Source organism: Arctopsyche grandis, chromosome 3 (genome assembly GCF_051622035.1).
Source record: "Arctopsyche grandis isolate Sample6627 chromosome 3, ASM5162203v2, whole genome shotgun sequence".
In the NCBI taxonomy this organism is placed as follows: Eukaryota; Metazoa; Arthropoda; class Insecta; order Trichoptera; family Hydropsychidae; genus Arctopsyche; species Arctopsyche grandis.
In genome coordinates, this window is record NC_135357.1 from 19,549,929 (window position 1) to 19,567,168 (window position 17,240).

The 17,240-nt window shown below is 32.7% G+C and overlaps 2 protein-coding genes across 2 annotated transcripts in view; both read left to right on the plus strand.

Annotated features, from left to right (window-relative positions):
- Positions 1–145: 145 nt before the first annotated feature.
- Positions 146–7,204, plus strand: Mlc2 (myosin regulatory light chain 2). Its single transcript, XM_077428172.1, has 3 exons — positions 146–587; positions 3,691–3,903; positions 6,214–7,204. The coding sequence occupies exons 1-3, from the start codon at positions 585–587 to the stop codon at positions 6,628–6,630; spliced, it is 633 nt and encodes a 210-aa protein (XP_077284298.1). The 5' UTR covers positions 146–584; the 3' UTR covers positions 6,631–7,204.
- A 7,516-nt stretch (positions 7,205–14,720) lies between these two features.
- The window catches only part of LOC143909923 (serine/threonine-protein kinase 32A), a 111,979-nt gene continuing 109,459 nt past the window's right edge, over positions 14,721–17,240 (plus strand). The window contains exon 1 of the mRNA XM_077428196.1: positions 14,721–14,924. The gene's annotated coding sequence lies outside the window, so the exon portion shown is untranslated. The remainder of the gene's footprint in view (positions 14,925–17,240) is intronic.

Consider the following 17,240-nt stretch of genomic DNA (forward strand, 5'->3'; position numbering starts at 1 on the left):
TTGCCATAATTTTGTCACGAAGCTAATATAATTGATATAAAATGTCATTCTGGTTTAAATCAATAACGTAAGTATTATATCTATGCAACATATTTCAATTGAATCGAATCGTTTGGATAGACATATGTAATTTTGCGGTAATATTACTGAAACAAATGAACCTATATTGAAAATTCATTAGGATGAGTTTGAAATCTTCATACTGAGTGCGAGTGGTCGAAATCTAAGCGATTGCAATTAGAATTCGGTGATTGCATTTGAGGATATCGATTGAGTTCGATGACGAAACTGAGTAAGACATAGTGGTAGTCCGACAATAGGCTCAAGTGGCATTTGATAAGAGGTTGGTCGCGGAATCTGCGGAAAATCCATTTATAACGCGGCGGGGCAGGCTCCTAGTGGACCCAGAGGGGCGCCGACTCTTCTCTCTCCTACTAAATATGGACTCAGGTGACCGAGCTGGCCCCCACGTGGCCTACCAGGCCCCCTCCTGAACCAACATGGTGCCGGAGGCCCTGCCGCAGCCGCCAGTCGGTAGCCGCACTCCGAGGTAACACTAGTCCTTCTTCGACACACACAAAACAATGGTAAGTTAACGACGAACAACAAGTGACATTGACAACCGAGCCATAGTGACATTTAAACACCCACAAACCCTTCAAAATGAAAACAATCAAGTGTTATTCGTGATATACGACGCAGTGCATATTCTAAGAGGTGCAAGACATTTGTATACGAACCTAAGGTGCAGTGGACTAGAGCCATTACTTTTTTTCTTGGATTGCTGATTTGAATTTAAGTTAAATCGATTGAAAGTTTTCTACTTTAGTGAATTCCGTGTGTTTACACGTGTTTGAATTACTTGCTCGACTAACTTCTAGGTAATTAGACTGCTACGGAACGTTTTTCTTCTGAAAGAACAGTCCTTACACATATAGGAGCTATGTATGTTGTACTTTGAGAGACTTTTCATTGAACGAGGGGATCTTATTAAGGATTTTTTTGAAGTTATCCAACTCAAGCTTTTATCCAATCAAATTCGGCCGAAACTTCTCGATCATTTTCATTAAAGTCTACATTTAAGAACGGTTTTAATATTTTTTTCGATTAGCTTCCTTAGTTATCTATATGTACATATATAAAAATAACGCACAAACTTATCTGATATCTGATACACAAACATACATGCAATAATTATATTGAAATTGATATACATTTTTATACATACAAATTCAACATTGATAATTATGTACATAAATTCAACATTCATAATACTCTTATAACTACGTATGTATGTACATATTGATTTAAAAAAACAGTAATTCATTTCATCATAAGAAGAGTTACATATATGATACAATACACATAATGAAATATAGGAAAAACTTGAAAAAAAATATCAGGCGCCACTACAGTTATTCTATTCTTATACAAATCTTTTTAACAATGCAACAGTTTGAGCGATTTGCATCAATTTCAAACTAGATGATTTGTATTCGACACAAAACAAAAAGCACTTTAGTCAAAAAGAAATAAAACAATTTCCGGCCGAAATTAATAACGCGGAAAATTCACTTTCGTGTTGAAATGAGCTTTTGTCGAAATGAGAAAAAAAACGCGTGCGAAGTTCCGTATTTTTCCGCGGTCTCACTGCCATTACGATAATTTGAAATTTTATCGTCGTTTCGTGTTGCGGGAAAATAAATGACATGTCGCAAACATCGCGTCTAAAACAGAACAAATGCCATTGTCGCAAAATATATGTACTGCATTGCACTCAAACAAATTGTACATATACAATATGCAGTCTCTCGTGGGACGCAATACCGAAAATTGTGGACTTTTACCGGAAAGAAACTAAATTTTGTCTAAAATTGTTGGCGATATGTTAGCGTGTTGTTGGTGTCGAGTTCGATGCATATAAATATCTGAAATGAGAGAGCTCGCTAGCTGTTGCTGAAGCTTTGGTTATTTCTGTATAATGGCGGTGGTGTGTGCCAACAAATGGCGTCCGTCTAAATATGGATATCAGTCCAAGGATTGGTCCAACGGAAGCGTAATACAATACGGCAACGATATCGAATTACGACACAATTACATCATAATCAGTAAAAACGCATACAATCATTTTATAGGAGATCAATTCAATAGATATGTATGTATACATCGTTTATGAGAATGTTTACATTTTGGAAGTTTGAATCATTTCAATCCAAGTGCACCATTAAATATACCTACACTTACTCAACTGTACATATGTATATTCGTATATTATAAGCTAGGTCAATAAACCACTGGGATAATAAATTGATTCATAATTATAAAATAATTTATTTTTAGAACTTTTCGTAGCCATCAAATTGAAATACGTCATAAGCATGCCTTTTTGCTTCATTAATAGGATATTAGCTGTTTAATACATACTTTTAAAGAAAAATAAGCGATAAATTCTGATAATATATGCTCATTTCATATTTTTTTACAATAATTTATATTTGGAAAGCTCAATTCTACTAGCTCGTCTAAATTCATTTGAGTTTGTCATTTTAAATTATAATAATTGAAAGCGTCTATATATATGAATTCCTTTCGGAAAACATTACCTTGGCTTCTTCTGCGTCTTAAGACGAAAATAACAATCTGATGCTATTTAGAAACAGCGGATAACATCCAAAATGTAAAAAATAAATACAAGTTAGCCATTATATAATAGAGGTGATGTTCACATTGGTTTTGGAAAATAAATGTGTAACATAATTGCCCTTTTATGAATTTCCACAAGAAATTTGAAAATAAATTGAAAATTGAGATTCTATTATTAGATATAAGCAACAACTATTGATCTATTTTCAAAATAATAAAAGAGTTCATGCCCATTGTCTGAATTGTACAAATATTGGATATTGGTAATTAATACGTTTATAATTTATAAAAATTAGGACTTTAACTTTAACTTCAATGTAGGTATAAATATGAGCCTTTATATTTGAAAGTTTCGAAAGTTCAATTTTCAGTTCCAAAAACTCTATTTCTGTTTGACTTAATTCGCAAATTGTTATCGCTTCTTTTGATTTGATATGTCCAGAATCTCAAAAAATATTGCTTAACGCAAAACAATATATTTAATGTTTTGCGAAATATTTCTCGAAATGAAGAAAAATGGACTTTCAAATATAACGGCTCATATCTACATATGTATATTTACCTACACACATAATACATACACATATGAAATAAACTCTGCTAGATTCATATCGGAGATATTAACTTTCTTCAATGTTAGCTAACCCCCCCCCCGTATGTCTGTAATATGTATGTATATCAAAGCTACCTGAAGAGTGGATGTGGTTTGAAATCAGAACACAATTTTTTTACGGGTAGGAATGTCACTGATCTAACAGTGAATCTAATAAAATTTTAAAAATGCAGCATATATAGAAATGATGATTATTATTTTTAATACCATACCACATTGATAGTCAGTTTAGAAAGGCTCAGAGCTCAAGGTTTATTGTTTACGTTCGTACACACTTATGTACATACATACATATATCACATCTGAATCCTCACTTATTCAATTACTGTTGAACAATGGCTCGGTTTTATCGCACGAAATATGATATACTACACAATACATATTTACATTGTATGTGAAATGTAATCCAAATTGAAATATTATTTAAATTTCAGGCGGATAAAGATAAGAAGATCAAGAAGAAGAAGGCGAAAGAAGATGCCCCAGCTGAGGCAGCCCCTGAGGCGGCTCCGGCTCCGGCCGCCGCCCCCGCCCCCGCCTCCGGAGACTCCCAACGCCAGTCATCTCGCGGCTCGCGCAAGGCCAAGCGCACCGGCTCCAATGTTTTCTCCATGTTCTCGCAGAAGCAAGTAGCTGAATTCAAGGAGGTGAGTTCCCCAATGATTCCAACCAAATCCTTCCAAACAAAAGTTTTGAAATTTTGAGTCATAAACCTGACGTCAATCTTGATATTGGTGCCAGGTCCGCGCTAGAAATCATCACGAAAAACGATGTGATGATGTGCAGTGGTGTATCATCAATAATATGAAAAATCTTGAAAATTGGGACCCCATATTTTTTTTAAACAATTGATTTTGCACATAAAAAATGTAGTTTTTATGAATTATTTACTTAAAATATCTTTATATCATTAAATACCAAGAGGGTGGTGCAATTTTCTGATAAAATCTTATATTAAAAAGTCTCATTTTATAAATTCTTTCATTGACAAAAATTAAGGTTAATCTCGTTCAAATTTTTTTTTTAAAATGCATTAATAATTTTAAATACTTCCTGAAAATTTCATTAAAATACAAGCAACAGTTCAAAAACTACAAGAGTTTAAAGAAACCCAACAATTTGTGCATTTACGAATAAGCGTGCGGTTTTTATCGAAAATTTTCGCGATATCAATGTGGCCGGTAAAGTGTTAAACATTGCTTATCTGCTGGTGCGTAACTTTGATTCCACCATAGACAAAGTCATTTATTGAGAAGCGTTTTTTTTTTTAAATAGTGTAACATGAAGTATAGTCAATATTCATAAATTAAAAATAATCAACAAAAATGATAGTAAGATCAGATTTAAACTTTTCTCGATTTAATTTTTCATAAATTTATACCTTTAATATTTAAAATACGCTCTCGTTGATTTTCAATAATCCTAGAATTATGTATGTACCTCATTCGAATACTACAAATCAAGCAATGCGTTCAAACTTAGAAATGATTTATTTATAATATTATATTGGGTTATTTGATTATAAAAAAAATTTTGTACCGTTACAACTATAAAAAAAATGAATTATTTTTTCTCATCCCAAAAATTCTTCCAGGTGTTTGGGCCCTGGTGCGTTCGCACCACCGTGCACTAATGAGTATATGCTACTGAGTGTGTGCATAGCGTAGATTCACAGATTCCAAATTTTCAAATAAAACGCTTCTCTTGTTGAAAACAAGCGAATCCGATTTTGCGAGACGGAGGTGCGAATTCAATTACGCGGGGAAATGGCGCGTCGTTTATATTCTGGCCGCGGGTTTGGCGCCCCTGTCAGATTTCCCGGAAATTGTATCTCCCTCTCTTCCAATAAGTGCCAGTGGAGTTCAAGTCGTGCCGCATTACCGTCGGCTACTGACGCACATCCGAACAAATAAAGGCTATCCTTTCTTACGATTGCCATGCGTATGCTTTTGTCTTTGGATAGACACTCACTTTCATTTGTGATACATAAACTACAGCTTTTTATCGTCACCTTCACATTCCTGTTTTATTAAACTTTATTCAGTGTAAGTCCTATATAATTAAACGAGCAATTCGTGAAAATTGATGATGGTAGATGAATCTAACATTTCAGGATGCAAAAAAAAAAACGTTTAGCTAGGTCTAAACATTGGGGAAATTCATTTAGAGGGTTGATTTCAACAAGCTTATAAAAATGTTTTATGAAGCAATAATACATAGTTGCAGTAAAATCAAATATCTAATGTATAATTAAAAAAAAAGAGACTTTATCTATAATATAAGATTCGATAACAAATCAATGTTTCTATGACGACGATATCGATTCGATTCAAATAAATTTAATAAAAAACAAATTAATGTTTACTATTAGATTAGCCATGTTTAAGCTGTTTATATTACAAATACCGAGCAAAGCCGGGTAAAACCACTAGTAATTATTCACTAATATTGTTCAAAGGTTGTAAATGCATAGTTAAAGGTTTGCCGAACCTTTTTTACAAAGGATTTACAACAATGAAACGATGGATAGCACTGTGACTATCCGGTGTCTACTAGTAATATATAAATATAAGGGTCCGTTCATATTATAAAGCACTGCATTGAAAAGTTCTATTCATATTATACAGCAGCGCTCGTTTTTAGCATGTTCATGATTATTTTTGACGATTGCAAGGCAAAATTAGCTTACATATAAATTACAGAGCATTACAGATTCAATACTGTTACAATATGACGTTTTCAAAAATACATGTTAGCACTTTCGTTAGTATGCGAGTGCACTCGCCACTATGACGTCACGTCATGTGTGAATATTTCCACAATGGCCAAAGAACACCGGTTCTGCTTGATACATTTCGGTGACATGTACTGCTGTATAATATGAATAGATCGTGTTAAGCATGAAATTAATATGTTATTATTCATAAAAATAACCAATTTGTGTATTTCGTTCGCAGGCCTTCTCTCTAATGGACCACGACAAAGATGGTATCATTGGTAAGAACGACCTCCGCGCCACATTCGATTCCCTTGGTCGCCTAGCCGTCGACAAGGAATTGGACGAGATGGTGAATGAAGCTCCTGGACCAATCAACTTCACCCAACTGTTGAACTTGTTCGCCGTAAGGATGGCCGGTGGTTCCGATGAGGACGACGTCGTCATCAACGCCTTCAAATCCTTCGATGAGGAGGGCAAGATCGACAGCGAGAGGCTGCGTCACGCACTCATGACCTGGGGTGACAAGTTCTCCAGCGATGAGGTCGATGAGGCTTACGACCAGATGGAGATGGACGACAAGGGCTTCATTGACACCGCCAAGCTCATCACCATGCTTACTGCTTCCGCCGAAGAGGAGGAAGCCGCTGAAGCGTAAAGAACCACCTACGACGACCAAATCCCTCACAAGAGCAAAACCAACCGACTTCCTATTTCAATTTGAGTTAGAAGCTCTCGTCACGGCTAGCACCGATTACGAGCATTTAATCATTTGACATGCAACATTTAAATACAGAAAAAAAGTGTTAGCGAACAAGATTATAGTTTGCGATGCAAATTGAAATAATATACGCGAAGGGAGTCTCAAACCCCATGGCCAAAGAGGGAACTGCCAATCAAAACATGTAACCGCCATTTCAATCATCATTTATTCAATTTTTTATTGTTCAACATGTTCACGCATTTGTACGATCGTCAGGAACGCGTCCAGCGAAAACTAGGATCATCTTTGGTTATTTTATTATTTTAATTTTTTTCTTTTTGTACATTTATTATTACTTTTAATTTTTGACAAAAAAGAATTTTCTTTCCATTTTATCGTGTATATTAAACGGCCAAATCAATAATGTCCCAAATTACATCGTGCCAAAGCAACGATCTCACAACAGCGGGATCGTGTGCATTTTTGTAAATAACATCATTTTACAAATAAAATTACTATTAAGTAACAACGGCGTATTTTCTTATCTCTCACTATCAGACAATACCCTCACATGTATAAGATCAATTGATTAAATTTTGAATATTTAAAAAGTGTTATATTTATTTAAACACAAAATCCTTATTTAATATAAAGTTATACAATTTGTACATATTTTTTAACAAAAAAATCGATCTTTCACACTATTGATCTAAAAAACTTAACCAAAATGAATTACACGATTTTGAATTATTGACTTAACACTTTAATTCTGAATCACCTCGATTACAGTCAGTGGTTGCGTTAATGCTAACCACCGAGAGGTTTCCGAAGAGAAGTCCTGGATTGACCTCGATTGAAATTAATTTATATTCCGAATTGGATATTTGTGATCCCAAGTCAATCGTTTCCTATCAAAGTTTGCCAATTTATCTGATTTCATGGTTGAAACAGTTCCTCATCCAATTTCGAAAACCGTCCTGCACACTATGTCACCACTATTTGAATATGATTTAAAATTTATATATGAACAAATTTCATACAATAGGTGTCGCTCAGGGGCAATCCGTGAAATCATGTTAAAAATAATTTAAAAAGAAAAAACAGTTATTGTGTAACTCGTATTATTTGGTGGTGAATGATTGTAAATCATCCCCCCTCAATGTATTATTCCACTGCTTAAAAAAGACAAGTTAGTTCAATTTCATTTATAATCTAATATATAATTTCGAAAGAGACTTTGTAAGTATGTAAGAAAATATGTAATGTTGGTTCGTAAATCCGCACGTCATCGAACAAATGAATATTCAAATAAATTTAAATAAAATAAAACTATTCAAATAAATTTAAATAAAATAAAACTATTCAAATAAATTTAATAAAATGTTTACCATTAGATTGGCCATGTTTAAGTGGTTTATATTACAAATACCGAGCGAAGCCGGGTAAAAACACTAGTTTTGTATAAAATAAAATAATCTTTTTGAAACAAAATTTTAGTCTACACATTTTTAGTTGATAAAAATGGCATAAAGAAAATGTTCGTGCTTCACTTTAATGTTGAGTTTGCTACTTGCAGCGTAATATGCACTTAAAATTCATCAAAGACGAGTATTCCACCCATTTCAAGTCCCACATTGACCAAGATACACAACAACACAACTCAGACAGCAGTAAATGTAAAAGTGGAAATGCAATATGTTTGATGTTTGGTATTTTTCATATTGAATGCAAAGTTTCCATTTAAAATTCATAACTTTACGAACGTACATACGTAATATTCAGATACATTTGTCATGTGTCGACGTCGGAATATACGAACCTTTTGAAAGCAAAAATGGCAACAGTATATTCAATCAATCATTCGGAATAAGAATGAAAGTAGTCCACGTATTGCGGAGAAATAAAATCAGAATACAATACAATGCATATTATTTGAAAATCTCCTTAAGAATCGTACAAATATTTTATATTAAAAAAATGTTTATATTGAAAAATATAATGTAGGTATGCAATCGTTGTTATAACAACGTTTCAAAATAAAATATTATTAAGATTGACGATTTGATGTCGACACGCCATTAAAAGCTTAAAAGAAAGTGTCGAATTTTTAAAATACAAATTCAATATTATACTTGCATTACGTCTTGTCACAATTTCAGCACGACTGGAAAAATTGGCGGAATGCGGAAGTGTGAGAAGGGTTAGATAAGGGTAAGTTGACACATTTCCAACGAGACAATTATATAATGCTTCAATAATGCTTGTTTCGTGTCTTCTCGACGTTTTCAAATGAGTCGATATCCTTTATATTTTCGGTGAGCGTACTTCCATTCGTATTCACACAGAGAGGGTAAACGTTGTGGTTTCGGATCTAATGAAAATGTAAAAGATAAATAATCTGTCTTCATTTGCTCGGTCTTTTAAATAAACATAAAATTTGATTAATTAATTTAAAGTTTAGTATATTTCATATTTTTTGTTTATCTATTGGCCAATAATCTATATCTAACCTATATTTATAATACTTGAACTATAATTGGGAACATTATACAACCCGCAATATAGCTCAGTGGTTAGCTTAATATGCTTACATATTAAGCTGTCTCGGTTCAATCCCTGTTCAGGTTGATCGTTTCCTATCAGGGTTTACTAATTTATCTGATGTCATTTTTGAGACGGTTCCTCACAAAATTGGCCACCTATCCTCTATTTGTCACCTCTATAGTACATATCGATGGCTTGCACATGGTGCACAGATATTGTTTGTGCATTTTTGAATATGTGTTAAATTTTAAGTTTGTAGATGCTGGAACAATTCAGGCTTTTCCTTTCAATATACATAAATTAAATTCATAGTACATATGTACCTCACCTCTATAGTACATATGTACAATTAGGGAAACCTGTAATGGCACCATGGTAAATTGAATTGATTAAGATGAAGGAAAATTGATTGCAGCTAATATTTTCCTTACTGTCCCAAAACAAATCCCACTGTGCTGTGTGCCAAGCGTATAGTAAAAAATGTGTGTTTTAAGTTAAAATAATGCAAAATCTACGAGGTTAACTATTGAAATTTGGTAAAAAAAATTGTCATGTATTAAACGTGGAATAGGTATTAAGTGTAAGAGCCGTCATTCCAAGGTGGATATCATTCCCACACTGACCATTGAGTGTGGTACGTACTGAATTCCCCCTTTCTCGCATCTGTGAGGCACGTGTACAAAGCTTCATGCGAAAATAATTATTTCTGTTGATATTAACTAATGTTTTTATTTCGTAATGATATAATTCGAATCATACAGGTTTTGATAAGGATTACATAAAATATGAAGACCCTGCATTTATTATATTCGGAGAGGTCAAAATAAAATAATGAAATACTGTTTAAAAAAAAAATACTACTTCCGGTTTACGAATTCTGAGTAAAAACTTATCAGCTCTAAATTAGTACATTAAAAATACAAATATAAATTTTCAGCTTGATACCTTTAGGGGTGTGGACAGAATAGTGGGCACAACATTTTTGATCTTTCTAAGAGGAAAAAATCCCACTTCCGGTTTATTAAATTTAGTGATTTTTTTTGTTTTCATCACATTAATACAAGAATAATACATGATTTTTTTCGGGAAGAGCACACATGTTTAAAGGGTTGAAATAAATAGTGGAAGAAAAATCGAACAAGAGTAAACTGCCACTTCCGGTTAACGGATGCTTACCAAATTTTATACATAACTTGGTATTAAGCATAAACTTGTAGATATTCAGTTCAATAAATCAAAAGATTTCTGAGAAAAACATAAAAATCCTCGATTTTCTACAGTAAAAGTACTTATAATTAAATTATAATTTCTATTACATGTAAAAAAATTTAGTCAGATTCAGTTAGCGGTTGGGAGATAATTCAAAAACTTAAAAAAGGGAACACCTATAAGGGAAGGTACCATTTCCGGTCAACTTAAAAATTGGAAAAAAATTTACATCGTATCGATAAGAATTTCAGTAACCGATAAGTTTCAATTCGTTAAAACTAACGGTGTTCAAAAATTCACAAAATACACACACATTTTTTCTAGATCATGAAAACGTGACCAGTAATCGATTCTGAGTTCAAATCAGTCAAAATCTCGAGTTCGAATTTTCGAACGACCACAAAACTTCATCTATTGTTACTACGTACATACATACATACATAGATAAAGTATAAAATGAGTATCCAATACTTAAATTGAATTTTACGGTGTACATTTGCGGTCACAAAAGTTATAATTTGACTTCATCGGAAGTTAGTTATTTGAAAATATTGTGAAACTTTTCTAACATGACAAAAGAAAAACTCTGAAAAATATACCAAAACTTGGAAAAACCGTAAAGTGCGACCTTCGACATCATAATACGACTGATTCGACCGAAGTTTTCCGCAAGACTTGCGCCGCCACTTTTCCGGATAAAACTCGATCGGGAGCGCGAAACGTAAAAGAGACCTTAAAAGTTTGATAACTTATAATACGAAATCGATAAAACCCGTTGATGTGACCCACATACCGAATGCCACGCATGCAACGTTTTCATGAATATCCATATATACTGTTTATTTACAATTGTTTCAAATATTTGATCACTTAATTGCATTAGATACGTTTTCATGACAGATGTTCAGTGTTGAATAATGGTAAATCGTCGTAATTATTGAAATCGTTGCCTGTTGAACGCTTTCTAGTGGTTTTATCACGCATGCGCGCACCCCACCAATTTCAATAACTCAGTGGCATTCTGACTTACATATATTATTTCTTATTAATTATCTCGTGTCCTGTCATTTAAATGAGCTGCATTTTAATCTGTGGTACATATAGTATACCATATAACATTTTTACTTTATCTACGTACATATGTAGTTTCAATATATGCACATATGTACATAGATGAAAGTTTGTTTTTATTTTATTTTATTTTTTTATTTTTTTTATTTTACATATATACCAGGAAGGCCTTACAGGTAAATCCCAATGCGCCTTCCTGGACAATTACAAATACAAATGCAGCATTTTTTTTATTATAAGTCGTTGAATTGCGAGACACTGAAAAAACTCGCAAATTAACGAGACATCTATGAATTGTACATAAATTTTTATTGTACATCAATCAAATTTCAAATAGTGGTGACATAGTAGGTAGGAAGGATTTTTAGCCAATTTTTTTTTCCGGGAACCGTTTCAACAAAGAAATCAGAGAAAATTGGCAAACTCTGATAGGAAACGATCAACCTGGAGTCACAAATCCAGGTCTGACCAACAGCATACTCTGAAAAATTCATTTTCATTCAGGGATAGAACCCGGCACCTTCTTGACGGTAAGCAGAAGCTTAACGTCCGAGCTATGCTGCTGGCATTTGATTTTTTTATGGTTTATTGTTTACGACACACAGCTTAAGTGTGAATATATGTATAAAACTATTTAGATATTGGATAACCTATGATATATGACTAGTGTTGCTGATCTGTGTCATACATTTGCAATCATTACACTAGAAATAAGAATAATTTAGTTGTAGGTAGAGTAAGAAAAAGAAAGACAGCTGGGGATGTCTTTCACAGGGGTGTACTAATGTATAACGCCCTCCCTGAGTGCATCAGGTCTTCTAAGACCATGGATGCATTCTTGCGAGGAGCAAAGAGACACCTCTGTGAGGGACAGTACATATAGAATTTTAGATTTAAGTTATTGAAATGTATTTTTTTTTGTAAATTAGCTAATAGCTAAAATTATATATAAATAAATAAAATAAATACATATCTAAATAAATGAAATTAATTGCTTGGCGTTGCTTACGAGAAAAAGTAAAAATATTGAACTTATGTATATATGTATGTAGTGAACTAGTGGTTGTACCCGGGACTGCAAATGGAGTCGGGATCCGGAACTGAAACATGAATCGCAATCGGAATCTAAATCAAAATTGGAATCGAAATCAATATCAATATGGTCGTCATTGAAAATTTGATTTGATTCGAGTCACGGATTCTACCACCCAAACCTTACATACATATGTACATTAAACCCTTCAAAGTCTCTTTCGAAATTACATATATACATAGGAATACTAGCTGAACCCGGCATGCGTTGCAACGCCACAATAACGCATGCAATTCCCGTTCCCGTTCACGTTCCCGTTACCGATCCCGTTCCCGTTCCCGTTCCCGTTCCCGTTCCCTTTCTCGTTCCTGTTCCCGTTTCCGTTCTCGTTACCGTTCCCATATCTCGGAAAAACGCAGACGCGAAAACATTTGAAATTATAGCGTCGCATTCACATTCCCGTTTTTCCCGTTTCCGTTCCCATTTTTGGGCGATTTTTTTCACAGTAATCTCCCCGGACATGCATACAACAAATCTTGAAAGTTCCATCGTAATCGGTTCAGTGGCTTAGGAGCCTATTCGAGACACACACAGACATTCAATTTTATATACATATATAGATTAGACTAGAGATATTTCATATAGTCTTAGTCTTAGTCAGAGATATTTCACCAAACTTGTTAAATTGAAAAAGTTTGAATTTAATTTTTTTTCGTATAGTAATGTCTAACTAATGTCGATATACATATGTACATATGGTAGTTATTTATATTGTATATATGTATGTAAATATGTACAAATATTTTGTACTGATTTATTTATTGGTAAAATATATCCATACATAAGTTTTGCTACTGTATAAAATGAAATGTAATTTAAAACGATCTACCCAGATTATATACAATATATGTATGGTTTTGAGGAAAACTCGCAAAAAACGCCCACCTAAGTCTCCAAAAGAATTTTTTTATATTTTTATGAATGAAAAAAAAAGCAATTTTGGGATGAAAACACTCACAAAGGAGCCCTTAAAAATAATTCGATGTCGGCCATTCTCAATTCAAAAAAAAAAAAACCGCTTTTACATTTACACTATGAATGTAAATCAGAAAACATTTACAGGCTTCTAATTTATTTAATTTATCAAAAAAGTAAAAATTCGTCACAAAAAACATCATTAATAATAATAATTAAATTTGCAGTATGTATATGTAATATTTAATGTAACTAGATATATCCGGAATCTCGGAATAATTTAATTAGATATATCCGGAATCTCGGAAAAGCAGAAAAAACGTTGTACCATTATTTTGAAATATTGTTAATCGCAAAACATTATATTCAATTTATAATTTTCCTGCATTTTTTGTGCTTAAATTAAACTTTTATTTATAATGCCAGGAACACAAGAAATGAAGATATTTTTTGTTGAAAAGACTACGCACTTTGTATACGAGCAGGTCCCGATCCAGCTTTTTCGTCACCCTGGGCAAAAATTATTTTAAAACTTGATTGTTTGACAGGGAATTTTTAAAGTTATTTTTAAAAAGTAAAAACCTCATTTAAAACAAAAACAAAAAATAAATTATCCACATAGAATATTGTCCAAAAACACTGCGCCGCGGGTGAAAATTTGAAAGTTCAAATACATATTTTTTTTACTACATATATTTTTTTTATTTTACATATATATATATATATATGCAAATATACCAGGACGGCCTAGCAGGTAAACTCCAATGCACCTTCCTGGCCAATTACATACACATGTAAATCGAAAAAATACCTAAAATCTATGTTCAGATATTACAAACATCGTATAAATACGTTCAATAACATTTTTCATGTAACAATACGAATTTTTACATTCAATTAACAACCACAGAGACATCTATGGTGAGAAATCAAGCAAAACCTGAGATATAACAATAGCTCAAGGTTTGCAACGGAAAATTAGGAAGGAAAAGCCAATTTTACAGGAACCGTTTCAATATCATCACACATACTTAGGTACATGTGTACTCAAATATAGAAGGCGTATTTCTTTCACTTTTTCCGGGCCATTAAAATCCATCAAATTCTTTCCGCTATAAGAGCCACAGTGACGGTCGTGCTTCCATAAATTGACGTGAAAATGTTTACGACCTCTGTACGTAAAATACTACGTTGTGTCTCCACAACGTAAATCTAGTCGTCGTTGAGACGCCGAGGAGGCAACACGCGAGTACGACTTTTTGCGACTGTTTACTTTCGCAAACAACCGAATTATCAGTTGACATATTACACAATATTATCAAACAAATCAAAACTACACCAGAAAGTGAACACGCCTACGAATCCAGTGATTTGTTCGAGGCTTTCGAGGAGTTTCCGCTTCTCACATTATAAACAGGTGACTGTCGCTTTTACGCTATATTTTTTTCGTAATGATTTTTTGTTTCACTCAAACGAATGCTTCATATTCTAAAATTACATTTTTTCTGTTGGTTTTTAATTTTTTTCATTATGATTTATATAAGAAAAAAATTACTGATTCATTTATAGAATCCCAGATTACATATATATGTACATGTACGTATATAAGTTGCATTTTCCACATTAGTTAATCTTACCCACAATACTACGTATTATAACGGCTTGAACGTGATATAAATAAAAAATTTAAGCACGCGTCATTCATTTGTTGTAATATTTTTATTTCGAATTAATTAATTTTTATAATAAATTTCAAACTAACATATGAGCCGTTGTATTTGAAAGTAGCAGAAGTCCAATTTTCAGTTCCAAAAACCCTATTTCTGTTTAGCTTAATTCACGAATTGGTATCACTTATTTTAATTCGATATATCCAGAATTTCAGAAAAACAGAATAAACGTATTACAGGCTAATACTATTTTTAAATATTGTTAAACGCAAAACATTAAATTTAATGTTTTGCGAAATATTTCTCGAAAGGAAGACAAGTAAACTTATGCCACTTTCAAATATAACGGCTCATATATATGTATGTACTACATACATATGTATATAATCTAAAATTCCAAAATGTTACTTTTTATTTTGAATTCGTGAATAGTTTAAATCATCCGTTTACGCCTTTGATGTTCGAAAATGATTTGCTTTTCACTTAGTTCTATTATTATTCATTGACTATGGAAATGTTACAAATGATATATTATATATGTATATGTAATATGTATAGCAGATTGCAGTGACAAGGATACAACCGTAACATATTTCTAAGTTTCACCTCAGCAAAGGGTACATAAATTGAATTTAATTTATAACCATCAAATTCGATGCTTGTTGGATTATGTTCTATCTCTGAGTTCTGGATTGTACATAAATACATATGTATACTATCTAAAGCTTAGTTAATTTATATAAATATACAATATTTATTTAAATAAATAATAAAGTAAAATATTACACTTCACCACAGACCGAACAAAATCAAAAGGTTTCTCATAAAGCAAACAAAAACGCATAATACGAATAAATTGTTCAAATAAAAAAGAGAATGGCCCTTTTTTGTCAATTCAATTCGATACCGAGTCATTGTGAAATAAAAATCTTTGATATGAAAGCTGAACAATAGAAAAATGTTCTATCGTGCTATTATACAATGGTGCCTGCCAATTAACCAGTTTGCTGCCACTCGCGAAATATTTCATCTTTACCAATACGCCAGAAATTTAAAAATTAGTTGAACATGCATAAAAAAAATTATTTGACTTACATTTGTTTGTAGTGACTTTGCATGTAAATACATACATATGTAGTATGTACATGACACACGTTATGATCAAAGATCGGCGTTCGATGGATGCTTTTCGCATAAAAAATTGCTCAGTATTGTCAATTTCTTAGAAAAACCATACTTTTTTGCTATCTTGCTTTGAGCACTAATGAAGCGGTCAACTGTTATTTTAAAAGTATCCATCAACCACCTAGGACTGACTACTCATGATACACGTGAGCTTATGTACTTTTTAGGTTTCTCAATATAATGGATTAATTCAGTGGCAGTCTCGATGATATACATACATATGTACAAATATTGTTAAAAAAATAAAAGATAGTTGCATTTTTTTAAAAAAATGTTTTTACCAAAAAACTCAAATTACCTATTTTTTTATTTTTGTAACTAAGTTCGTCCATAAATGGTGTATAAAAAACCATTTTTAAACGTTAAATATTGTACATTTCGGAAAAGAAATGGATGCGACTTGCCCGTTAGAATCTGGCGTACAAGGCGAGTCAATACACGACTCATGGGTGAGTCGCTGGCGCACAAAGGATTCCACTGGTTTATGGACATCATAAGATTGAAAAACTATATTTATGCATGTATTTATATTATAGTCGGCGAGATACATAGGAAATATAATAATATTCATTGAAGTATCTAAGGTCAAATCTTGCGAATTTATATTTTGCCCGGATGAAATTAAATTAAAAACTCATTTTTAGTACAATGTATTTAGTTCGCTTCTTTTTAGATTTAGATAGTAGAAAAATGAAAAAGACTACGGTTACTTTAAGATGACTCCACGTTTCAGAAAATGCTTGTCATCGCCTTCACCTTCTCAGCATAAAAAATAATTCAAAGATTGACTAAGCACTTTAAAATTTTAGATTACTAAATTTAGTTTCTCGCGAAAATATCGTAAAGCCGCTCATGGAATCATAGCGTATACATATATG